The following is a 12,010-nucleotide window of genomic DNA, read 5'->3' on the forward strand; positions in this document are numbered from 1 at the left end:
CATCGTAAGAGTATACATAAGTAATCACACGTGCAACTAATTTCACTCGATATTGATTACCTTTTTTAGTAATACAAACTCCAGCGGAAATATCCTATATTCCTATTTATCTTCATCATTTTATATTTCTGCCAACATATCATTCCTTACTCTACCGTTGCGCTTAGCCAACCTAGGAAAAAATTGTTAAATTATATATTTAGATTTACCAAAAACAATTTCAAAAATGATGAAATCTGTAGTTTGGATAGAAAAATCTTCCCAACCACACTTCCTAACAGGAACAAAAACAATTTTTGTCTTAATTGTATCCACAGCTTCGTATTTTATCCCTCCTTCTACTGCTTCCCCCACGGAAATGTGGAACATTCCCGAATTATTTAACCACAGTGATTTTCATTTCATTACCACACATCAGACCGGAATTCAAAAATCCTTCCTTATCTCTTCTCTTTACACCGATATTATGCTCCAGAACAGTCACACCCCCCGAATAGTGAGCAGCATTACATACAAGGCTTTACATATCGGTCCCCTCCCTCAAATTTTGACCGTCACCGATCTCTTCGCAGTGCCCAAATTCGTCCCCCTATCACGCCCTGTGACCCTCTTTGTAAACCTTAATCTTCAAAAAATGGCCAAAGGTCACACTATGAGTGACACCGTCCTTAATATTCTGTTACATCAGTTAAATCCAGCATATATATTCGCCCACGTGTCAAATCTCCAAGACCCGGCACACCACAAACGTTACCATGAAGCTGGGGGAACCTCCCTATTATTTTTTTGGAACGAAAATGAACCTCAGTCAATCTACGTGCCCTGCATTCCCTGCCAGGTGGACGCACCCCCCAAGAAAATCCCCCTTTCAACCGCTACATCCCTCTCCATTTGGCACGCAAATAATAAGAACATGCAAAACAACATTGTCGAACATAATTCTCTCGGTGATTTCAAGAATCGCGGCATAATCCAGAGCTGTCACTCAGTCCTGCTGCCAACAAAAGGTGGCATTCTATCCTGCATTTTGCAAACGTTAGGAATAAAACACAACTTTACCGGGATTAATGAAGATCTCAGCCATCTCCTCAAGGGTTTGACGAGGAAAAGAGTAATCTTAACTTTTGCACCAAACATGTTGCTAACCTCGGAAATTTATCACTTGGCGAAATTCCGGAGTGAAATTTACGACGTGGCAATGGCCCCATATAAATTTGCTGTTTTTACCACGCTGCCCTCACCAATGACGAATTATGCCGCGTTTGTCTCTCCTATTGATGAGATCACGTGGTTCTTAATTCTACTTTCCTCCATTGCAGTAACCGTTCCAATATACCTGCAAAGGGTAAATCTGAGACCTTTTTTCAGAGATCTCTTTAAAGTAGGCGCTCTCCTTCTGAACCAAGTTGAGGGAAATTTTTCCATCAAAATGTTTCCATTAATGACCACGTGGTTTTTTGCGTGCTACATTTTAATGAGTAATTTATACGGGGGAGAGATTTTTTCGTACCTGACTGTAACTCAGCTTCCCACCCTGCCCACGAACCTGGCTGACTTGGCGGAATCTGGAATGAGCATCCTAACCTCGTCGTCTTACTCAACGTTAACGAAAAATAAGAGAAGTACACGTGTACAAAGGTCTATTTTAAAATCCTCCCTAATACCCGGGATGATGTTAAATTTGCGTAAAAATTCAAAATTGGCGGTTCTAATTGCTAAAATAAATGGGACCCTGTCTTACACAAAGTTAGGTTCTTCCAGCAGGAAATTGTTGACCGGCAGGGATCCCTTGAATTCGGGGGGACGCGGGGTTAATCAAACATTTGCCGTAATTGATACACCAGGTTGGTTGAGCATGATAACTGACGCGGTTGAAATGAAGGGGCAACTATTCGTACCAAAGAGAACGCATGACACGCCATTTACCTTGATGGAGGTTAATGAAGTGAGGAAAAATGTTTTCTCTGGGTATTTAAAGGTAGGAATGAGGCAATTAGTGGGGTCTGGAATTTTTACCAAGTGGAAGAAATCGGAACAGTTTAAGGCATCCTTGCTGGCGGCAGGGCTGATTGGTAAATCAATGCGAGTCAAGGTTTTTGCGCAAACGTTGGCCGGCCGGGGAAAATTTGCTTCTACGTTTAACGAGGCAAAACCAATTGAGATTGATGTACTGATTGCTGTTTTCATGGTTTGCTTGTCGCTTTGGGTTTGTGCGGGGGTTTTGTGGATTTTTGAGATTGGGTGGGGGAATGTGATGAGAGTTTTAGAATAAAGTGTCTTGTCTGTCAGGGCTGGATGTGTGAAAGGGGTTATTTATTTAGGTAAGATAACTATGCATTCTTGTAGGTAGATAAAAATCTGGTAGTGTTACGTAGATATACATATAAGCTTATTTGTGCGCGTTACGAATTAGCCAATGGTCCAGCCAAATTTCGAGACAACCACCTCACATTTCTGCATTGTAAATAGGTGCTACGAAAAAATTGCTAGTTTATCTGAAAGGATTTTCATGTTAAAGTTTGGCAACAGTACTTACAAATAAATTTTCGTACCACAGATTTCAGTAAACGTTAGTTTCTTATGTCTTTTCCACGACAAATTATCTATAAAATTTCGCAAAATTGAAGGGGGCCAACCAAATATCTGGCGCCCTAGGGTGTTGCCTAGCTAGCATATGCCTTAAACGGGGCCTGCTTTAGTTGAATGTAGTCGCTTGAAATTTTTCATAATTTTGAATATCTTTTTCGTCTTTTATGTATACTCATGTCTTAATACTTAATGCTAGATAGCATTCGAAATATGGACGAAATAAAAAGTTTCTTGTTTTCTACTAATATTCTACTTAGATTTTATTTGTTCAATATTATTACAGAGTTATATGTAAATATTTAATTGCACACTAATTACATAAGATCAAAACTTTTGTAAGGCGCTTGTTATAAATAAGTAAAAAAAAAGAGCGCTTCCCAACTTCCCAAGGCTACTTTAAATTACAATTAAAAAATTTAGATTATCTGAAATCGGCATAACATAATTATGGTTACAAAATCTAATCTTACTCTGCCCCAGTACGACAAGTTCTACCACGAAACTTAAACCCGTCCCTAGCATGCATACTACATAAAGTTGAAATGCTACGATCAGATTCTGAAACGTGCCAATCTTCAAATGCTCGACTACCGGGTGGAGTCGGGCATACCGTTGATCCACGTATTTCCAGAGCTTATCATAAAATATGAATATTCCGTTGGAACTCAGCCTTTGCAAAATTGTGGAGAGTTGACCCGCTCCAAAGTAGCGGAACTCCCAGACGACGTTTTGCTTGTGGTAGATTTCTTTTACCAGGTTGCACGTGACGTTGGGGTAGGTTGACTTGAGAAAGTGGAGGACATCCTGTTTATGATCTGAATTCGGTTCGAATGCGATTTCATCAGCGAAAATTGCGGCCCCAGAGAGTTGGTTGAATCTTGTGAGGGATTGTGGAAGCCCTGAATATATGTGAGTGGAAAGTTATTAGAGAGATTGAGCATATGTTTGTGTGATTGTGATTGTAATTTGGATTGTAGAGGGACCACCTACATATGTATGGTATATGTATGTACAATCAATAGTACAATTACTGTCACAAAAGATTAGTCCCGCGTTCAAAAGAAGGATATTAGAGAAATTGCGCGAGAGTAATTTTTTCTACTGAAATTTTTAGTGTAAATATATTATTGTGATGCAACTACAGTCAAGATTACAATCATAGTCGCGAAAAATACTCCATGGCGCCATCTCACTATTGTTAGTTTATTTTGGTTTAATTTCAATCCTTTATATTTCTTACATACTTTCTTTGACGAGATGTCTATCGCCATCAATCCGTCGGAGGGACATTCTAAACATATCCGAATCCCGGTAGTCATATCTTGGATAGAATTTAAAACCGAAATCGGCAAAAACTTCGTTAATGGTGCGGATCACATATTTTTCGAGGGGTTTTGTGATGTGGCACGTGACACAGGCATCATACCACGAGCTGAGGACGGTCATTCCTAAAATCGCGAGCGCCCCAACGAAGGATAGTTTCCTATGCAGCGTATTAAATTATTAAATTTTATATCAAAATTAAAATTTCTTCATTGTAAAATTTGCAATTCTCGAATTTCGCAGAGTGCGAATTAGGGGTTGTTAAACTAAATTCGTACATATCTAAGCGGTAAGTTTATCGTTCACAAATTTAGCTTTTTGCTTAAAAATTGAGAACGAAAACCATAATTCGCAATCTCCAAAAATTACATAGATTACCACTACTTTTTTTAAATGATAGTAATTGTGTTCCATAGTGGTAAGTCGTGACTACCAAATTTGTTTCATATGTATGTACCTTCGAGTTATAGGCTGTCTACAGAAGGCTATCCCCAAGTCGAAAATTTGACCAAACTTTAAAACTCTCAAAATAGCAGAAAGTATCAGACAAGTAGTCCAAACGTACACGTCCATGATGGTGAAAAAATTCCAGATCACTACGGAAGAAACGGTTGGATTTTTCTGACAGTAGAGGACATAATTATCAAGTGTTTTTTCGATATAAAATTCTTTCCCCCTAAGAAGCTGTACTTGATTTGCTTGCAATCCCAGCCTGAACAGAATGTAGGGATTGGACCTGTATGCAAGGAGGGAATAGATTATTTTCTTTTATTTCTTACTGACAGCAATACATTCTTAGGAATCACGCAATAATACAACGCGGTATTGATATCTGACCACGTGGTATTTGTACCATAGTGATATTGACAAATAAGAAATACAGTCTTATGATTGGTCAGTATTAAAGTTTTACCATGTCGGTGGGAAATTTTTACGGACCGGAATAATTTTAAAACCAACCAGTAGACACTTTAATACCGATAACTTATTATCTTCATGACTATACCAGATTTCCACGTAATAGCGTATTCACACTTAAAATATTGTTAGGTAAAATTTGAGATTACAGAGAACAATTAGTGTTACCTTTGCGGGCTAAATGTAAAATTGAGCTTTCGCGAGACCACGAGTAATGGACCGTAGGCGGCAAAACAGGGAGAATTAACACTAATAAAATTTCGCTGAATTTCGCAATCACCTCGGTAAAGATTTCTTATCCAACCTATATTTAGCGGCAATCTATACATTTTCTGGTTATAATTAAACAAACTCCTCAAATTTGTTAATTCATGTGCAGACGGGAACACGCTTTTCCCCCGTGGTGGATACTCTTGTGAAAAGTGAAATCCAGGAATTGGAGCCAGCAATGTGCCTTGTACGAAGAACTCGCCAATTTTTATTAGAAAGATTGCGATTCGCAAGGTGTAAAGTTGGCGAAAAAAAATCGAACGGACCAAAACTCGTACACTTGTAGGGGAAAGGGCAAGGAAGATAGTCACATTCTTGCGAATCCCCCAATTTACGACTTCCTCGCGGTAAACGGTAATTAAATCACCGGAATTATCAAACACCACAATTTCCACGCAGGTTAATCTCCACGAAGGAAATTCGTCTTTTCTTCGCAGGTATGGCATCCGTAGTAAATGCTTAACAACTATTCCGCTCGAATGGGCGGAAGCCAAGTGGTGGTCCTGCAGATCTTGGAATTTAGAGGTAGAGCTGTTTTTTGAGGAATTTGTTCCCTCATGACGACTTACAGCCGTTTGTAGGAGACAATTCGGATCGTGTTTAAAGGTGGGGAAATCTTGGACACTTTTGCAAACTAGGATTAAAATTATGTGAGAAATGAGTGGCAAATTTGATCCTGTCATGGTAAAATTATCAGTAAATCTAGGAGTCCTTGGTGAATGTTAAAATTAGAAAATGTGAATTTTATAGTCGACTTGTTAGCGTAAATTGTATATACATTTTTGTATAAATGGCATTATTTATTTGTTGAATACATAATTTCGTCACTAGAAAAGAATAGGTTATAAATATAATTTATACAAAGCTCTGAAAATTGTGGGGTTGCAAATACATGCATTTTTGTCTTGCTGGACAAAGAAACATTGAACAAAACCTTTTTCTACAATGGCGAACCATTTGGCTGAAAGTATTAAATTAGATGTTACCAAATTTTGTTTGTGGTTGAATAAACTTATATAATGATGCAGTGACATTTTCGATGAAACATATGTATGAATACACATTATGCAATGTGTGTTGCACGCACATACAGCGTGATTAACTACTAGAAATGTTGGAAAATATTTTTTAAAATTATGATGGGTGGAATTCAATATACGCTATCATAAGCATTTGCGTAGATAAGCACATGCTCAGCAAGGTTTTTGCTGAGCAAAATTTGGTATTCAATATACAGTCGACTTAGGCATGCGTAAGTTTAAGAATGCTTAAACTTACGCAAATTCTAAGCAACGGCTAAGCAACGAAAATCTGTGACCTCGTGTGGACTGAAAAAAATCATGAAAAATTATGACGGTCGGCTGCTTGCATCTTATTTCATCTCGGTTAAACCATCAACACCACATTCCCTACAATAATTTTGACTGGCTAATTATTGAAGTTTTTATGGTCATTTTCGATCATTCCATTGCATTTCGAAATGGCGTTTACCACTTTAACGGGTAATATCACAAGTAAGTGACCACTTTTCCATAAACTTAGCTAAATTATAAATTTAAAGTCACATTAATTGTCTTAATTAATGTGATTGATAATTTTTTTAGAGACCGAAGGTGCCAAAAGGAGTCCAAATTTCACTTCTCTGGAAAAGGAGGTGCTAGTTGATGAAATTGTTGCAAATCTTTCGTTACTTTTTGGCCAATTCACCACGAAAATGACTCCTGAAATTCAATCAGAAGCATGGGGGCGAGTCCTTCTCAAGGTCAACGCATTGGGTGTGGTTCCTGGCGGAAGAAAGCTATCTGAAATTAAGAAGAAGTACCAACAGCTTAAGAGCGAGGTCAAGGCTAAAGGGGCCGCAAATAAACGAGAGCTGAATGAGACCGGTGGCGGTGAAAGTGCGTTGTCCCAACTCGACGACCTACAGGAAAAAATTTTGTCGACTCTCCCTACGGTATCAGTCGAAGGAATTTTTGGAGGATTCGATTCCAGTGGTGAGGCTTAAAACTGACTGACATGATTAGTTGTATACTAAAGTTTGTGACTCGTTTTACAGACAAACCTACGATGAAGACAACTACCGCCCGAAATCACGTCCCACGATGCACTCCATCTTCTCGAAGTGAACAAGACCCGTCAATAAATGAGTCTCCTCGCCCCACAAAACGCAAGCTTCCCGAGACCACGTTGTACCAGCTGCAAACACGTCAAGTTACCTTACTGGAAACTCAAGTTAAGGAACTGAAGCGTATTGGTGATCTCATGCAGCAACGAAACAATATTGAGGAAGAAAAATTGAAACTCAAGCGCAAGAAATTTGAATCGTCCCAATTCCCGAACTATGTGGTCCAATTAACAGATGGTCAATGTGTTCGTTCTTCAGATGTGAACAGCTGCATTTGAATTAATCATCAAATTTCTATTCAATTAATTTCGTGTTCAGTTATTTTTGTTAATATGAGCAATTGTATTTCAAGTTTTACGTTGTATGTAATTACAATTCATTGCAAAATTACACTTTCCTTTACAGAATTCTATTTCAAAACCATCATCCTGAACATGGTTAAATTCTGCAAATATTCACTGCTACCATCCATGAGCCGGTGATTGCATTCCTACCAGAACAATGAGATTCGATGGATGTGATCGGGTCCTTTAAGTCGGTGGCAGGATTGCAGTGCGGTAATAGCGCGACACATAGATTCATAAAATAGTAAATTGGGAAAGTCAGCACCCGGTCAGGATAGTAAAGAGCTGTTAATTTAATTAGTTTAACTATTAATTGAACTTATCGAGACATATTCTGTAAAATCTTATCCAACACGGCGATAACTACTTCCTCTTGGACGACCCTGTTGTTGTTCGACGTTATTTCAGGGATTTGGCCGACTTGCAATTCAAAACCACCACCGCTCACATTCTCATTTGAGTCATCACATAAATAACTCGAAATGCAGAAGACTTATCAATAGTTTTGTTTGCGTTAATATGAGAAATTGTTTTTCAGGTTTTACTTTGTATGTACTTAAAATTTGGTCCAAGATTAAATACACGAATAACAAATACGTAAATTTTCACATGTGTACACTAGTATAAAACTTACTTAAAACCACCACTAAACTAATTAGGCTAATCCAACTCATCTTCAGCCAGACCGTGAATAATAAGTTCTAACTGATGCTCATCTTCATCCAACAAGGGAATTCCGAAATTTACACAGTAATTATGCAAAACGACGCTGGCAGTGATCAATTTGCAAACTTTTGCTGGCTCGTAGCATAAGTCGCCTCCCGATCTATTAGTTAACGGAAAATTAAATCAAAATACGATCACGTATGAATGAAAGAATTACAAACTTATGCATTGATCTGAATCTGCATTTCCACAATCCGATGCATCGTTCAACTTTGCTTCTAGTTTTTGTCAATGCGGTATTAAATAATTGCTGCTCGACTGATAATGCCGCTCTCCTCGAAAACGGAATGGCCAAGTATGGTGCACGAAAATAACCACTGTCGCCTTTAATTTTAATTTTTAATTAATTTTCAACCTTTAATTTTTAATTAATTAATTGTTTTAAATGTATTTGTTATATAATTTACCTATCAAAACGTTGTTACCGAATTCTCCTCGCTGAAACCGATGACAAATCGCACTGTTCCTCATAATGAAGCTATCATGGCTGCTACCAGGATATTTCGCTACGATATCAGTTATTTTATCCTGGTGATTGCATATTATCTGTACGTTAATGGAATGACGCTGTTTTCTGTTAATGTAAACTCCGCCGTGGTCAGTTGGAGCCTTTATAAGAACGTGGCTTCCGTCAACAATGCCAATCACGTTCGGTAGACCTGCGACCTGATAAAATGCGTTTGACACGATATTTCGTTCATCCACACTTGCTGGGAATCTGATCATTTCATTTGCATGACCCTGCAGAGTAGATGACACCTGACCGTGTTCGAAATAAATAGAGTTCAAGAAATAAAGTTCAAACTGCAACATATTAAAGACCATTTTTTAAGCGTACCTCCGCAATTATTCGGCTGCACGAAGGCTGGGAAGTTCCGGAAACAGTTCCTAGCATCCATTGGAATGACCCAGATCGAAAAAAACCCAATGTTGTAAGAATTTTCGTCTCCGCCGGTGTCGCGTAGTTTCTCCGTGCCAGTGGTTCAACTTCCGGTTCAATCCACTCAATAAGCTCTCGAGCTCCCCACCAAGGCAAACCAGTATGTTTCCTTATTTCAAATTCGGAGAGACTTTCAAGGAGTCGACGTTGTTTATAAACCCGATTGCGCTCATTGTTCAGGACAAATAATGGAATGGCCATTTTTAAAGAAATAAATATTTTTTTGAACTAAATTAAAGTTACGCAAGTCGTTATTCCACCTCCGAGCTGGAATAACTTTAGGCAAAAAATTTAGGAATTTGTGCATATTGAATACAGAAATTCATAAATTTTTTGCTCAGCACTTGCTTAGAATTTTGCCTAAGCAACAAATATTGAATACAAATAAAATTTGCTTAGGCAAATTTCTCTTGCCTAAGCATTGCCTAACGTATATTGAATTCCACCCGATAAGACTAAATATGCGCAATTAATAATTTGTGATAGGTTAAAAATGAGTAGCAAATGTGAATATGCTTGAAAGACTGGCACCCAGTGCATGTGGCATGTATGTAAATATGTACATAGGTAATAGTACTAGTACAAGTAATGCTTAATTGAAATTGTGTGGAATTTTGAAGGTCCATCGTGTTTAAAATTGGTTATTTCATTTATTCAGGTGTCATAAGTGTTTCGTTATAAATTTCGTACGCAGTAGGTTTGATTGATGTATGTACATATGTAAATATGCAGTTTGGTATTACATGAGTTCCTTATCGTCCATAATATCCACCGTATCCTGTTAAAATGTAAATGAATTAAGTAATTTAAAAAGTCCAACTAATTATTAAATAATCTACTAAATTACCTCCATATCCGCCACTGTAACCGGGATACCCTCCTCCATAATATCCTCCTGGCCGATAACCGCCATAATTTCCGTAACCTGCAATCAAAATGTAACTTTAGTAACTTATTAATTTGTGATGAGGGCATATTAAAAAATGAAATTTTACGAACTGAAACAAAGGTATATCAAGATACCATTACATATCAATTTAGATAAGTGATGGAATCATGACAATGCAATGAGTCAATTCACGCACATAAGTGTTAAAATCCGTGCGTTTTTTAAAATAAGTTTACAAACTTTTACAAAATCAACAGACGCTCTTGATCTGAGTAAGTCTGCAAAAATTTGCAAGCCAATTCTGCAGAACATTTTCTTCAGAAATTTGCTTAAAATTTTGCAAAAGTTGGTAAGTTACACAATTTAAGGATTTAACAATGTTGCGAGAATTGTCTGGGATTACGTTCACAATTTAACACAATTTAAGACAAGTCTCAAATTGTAAAATTAAGTAACGATTAACGAATAATCAAATGATAAGTGACACGCACTTGGGTAATATCCGCCCGAACTAGCACTCGCAGACGCACTGGCGGACGACGATCCTCCCCATTGCGGAGCTACGTAATAACAATTAATCAGATTTTATATTAAACACCTCATGTAACTTAAATACTCGAAACTAGATTTAATTTCAATTAGATTAATACGCTGAACTCACCTCCATTTATACAACTCAATCCGAGCACGAGGCAAAGCAAGATGCAAAGATAAGATTTAACCATGGTCGACATTTTTGAGAAAATATTTGTGTTTCAATTTGCGATTTAAAAAAATCAAGCTTTTACTATCCTTCTGACACGATTGCAATCTTCAACTGAACAATAATTCAACCACTGCGTCCATATTTATCCCAAATTTTGTCCAGACAAGAAGACCACAAATTTCTTACCTGGAAACAAATTATCATGCAAATGTGCGACCAAATAAAATTTAACAACTCTTAGAAAGTGAGTCAGGTACATAAATAAATACATACATGAAACACTTTCTTATGACGAGTTGAGTCCACTACGAGAAATAAAGTACGGGGGAGGGACCATTCATAAATTTCGGTACGGAAAATTCCAGTGGCTCGAAACACGGCAGGCCGCCCTAAAGTTCTCGTTTATTTAATACAGAGTGAATAAATTATTCATTTATTATTTAACACATTGATGAATACGTAATGAGTCTATTTTTTCGAATTAATGAATACGTACTCATTTCATATTCTTGATGAATGAATGAATAATTCAATTCGTTTTTCATGTTGGAGAGAAAATTTGATGTAAAATGAATATCAAATTATTTAATAATGGGCAAATATTTTTAACCTTTTGAATGAATAATGAACAAATATTTTTTAATTCTATGCATAAATATTATTTTTTGAACAGATATGCTTACAACTGTAACCCTGCTAACTCTACTGCCCAACGAAATTCATGCAAGGCCCCTAACCTTGTGCAAATTAATGCTAATACTTCCTCACAACGGGGCAGTAACTGAGTAATGAAACTGTTGACATTTGCTGATCTTGAGCTTGACTCGTATGTATTTATTTCGCAGAATGCAATATTTCACACTGTGTGGCGAAGAAGCGATGGGTAGTAATACTACAATACACAAATTAATACTTGTTCATTCATGCATAATCCAAGGTGACGTGGTACCTGTGGAAAATCCAAGAATTTTATGCAATTTTAACTACCTCACAATTATTAGAAATAAATATGTACTTCGCAAGTAAAGATTGGAATCAGGAAATTTTAAAATTTTTGCATAGTCAATATTCATCTTTATGCTATTTGAACAGGGTATATATGTACATACTAATTACATATGCAGTGTGGCTAAAAATTGAAAGTTTTGGATAGCATATTAATGACAGATTCATTTTAACG

General features: G+C 37.1%; 3 protein-coding genes across 4 annotated transcripts; 1 reads left to right on the top strand and 2 right to left on the bottom strand.

Moving 5' to 3' along the window:
* The first annotated feature begins 6,580 nt into the window (after positions 1 to 6,580).
* LOC110854907 lies at positions 6,581 to 7,503 on the top strand. Its single transcript, XM_022103338.1, has 3 exons — positions 6,581 to 6,614; positions 6,705 to 7,094; positions 7,157 to 7,503. The coding sequence occupies exons 1-3, from the start codon at positions 6,581 to 6,583 to the stop codon at positions 7,501 to 7,503; spliced, it is 771 nt and encodes a 256-aa protein (XP_021959030.1).
* Positions 7,504 to 8,072: 569 nt separating this feature from the next.
* Positions 8,073 to 9,675, bottom strand: LOC110854908 (putative nuclease HARBI1). 2 transcript variants are annotated; one of them, XM_022103339.2, is made up of 4 exons: positions 9,134 to 9,675; positions 8,703 to 9,054; positions 8,457 to 8,619; positions 8,073 to 8,395 (listed from the first exon to the last, which is right to left on the bottom strand). In XM_022103339.2, the coding sequence occupies exons 1-4, from the start codon at positions 9,434 to 9,436 to the stop codon at positions 8,230 to 8,232; spliced, it is 984 nt and encodes a 327-aa protein (XP_021959031.2). In that variant the 5' UTR covers positions 9,437 to 9,675; the 3' UTR covers positions 8,073 to 8,229. The 2 variants fall into 2 exon arrangements, with proteins under 2 accessions (XP_021959031.2, XP_035711684.1); XM_035855791.1 differs by having other exon boundaries at positions 8,453 to 8,619.
* A 185-nt stretch (positions 9,676 to 9,860) lies between these two features.
* On the bottom strand, positions 9,861 to 10,974 carry LOC110855045 (shematrin-like protein 2). The gene is made up of 4 exons (XM_022103478.2): positions 10,786 to 10,974; positions 10,616 to 10,684; positions 10,083 to 10,160; positions 9,861 to 10,013 (listed from the first exon to the last, which is right to left on the bottom strand). Exons 1-4 carry the CDS (start codon positions 10,856 to 10,858, stop codon positions 9,988 to 9,990), a joined length of 246 nt encoding a protein of 81 aa, XP_021959170.1. The 5' UTR covers positions 10,859 to 10,974; the 3' UTR covers positions 9,861 to 9,987.
* Positions 10,975 to 12,010: the final 1,036 nt, after the last annotated feature.

The sequence above is a fragment of the Folsomia candida genome, unplaced genomic scaffold, assembly GCF_002217175.1.
Source record: "Folsomia candida strain VU population unplaced genomic scaffold, ASM221717v1 Fcan01_Sc011, whole genome shotgun sequence".
Lineage (NCBI taxonomy): Eukaryota > Metazoa > Arthropoda > Collembola > Entomobryomorpha > Isotomidae > Folsomia > Folsomia candida.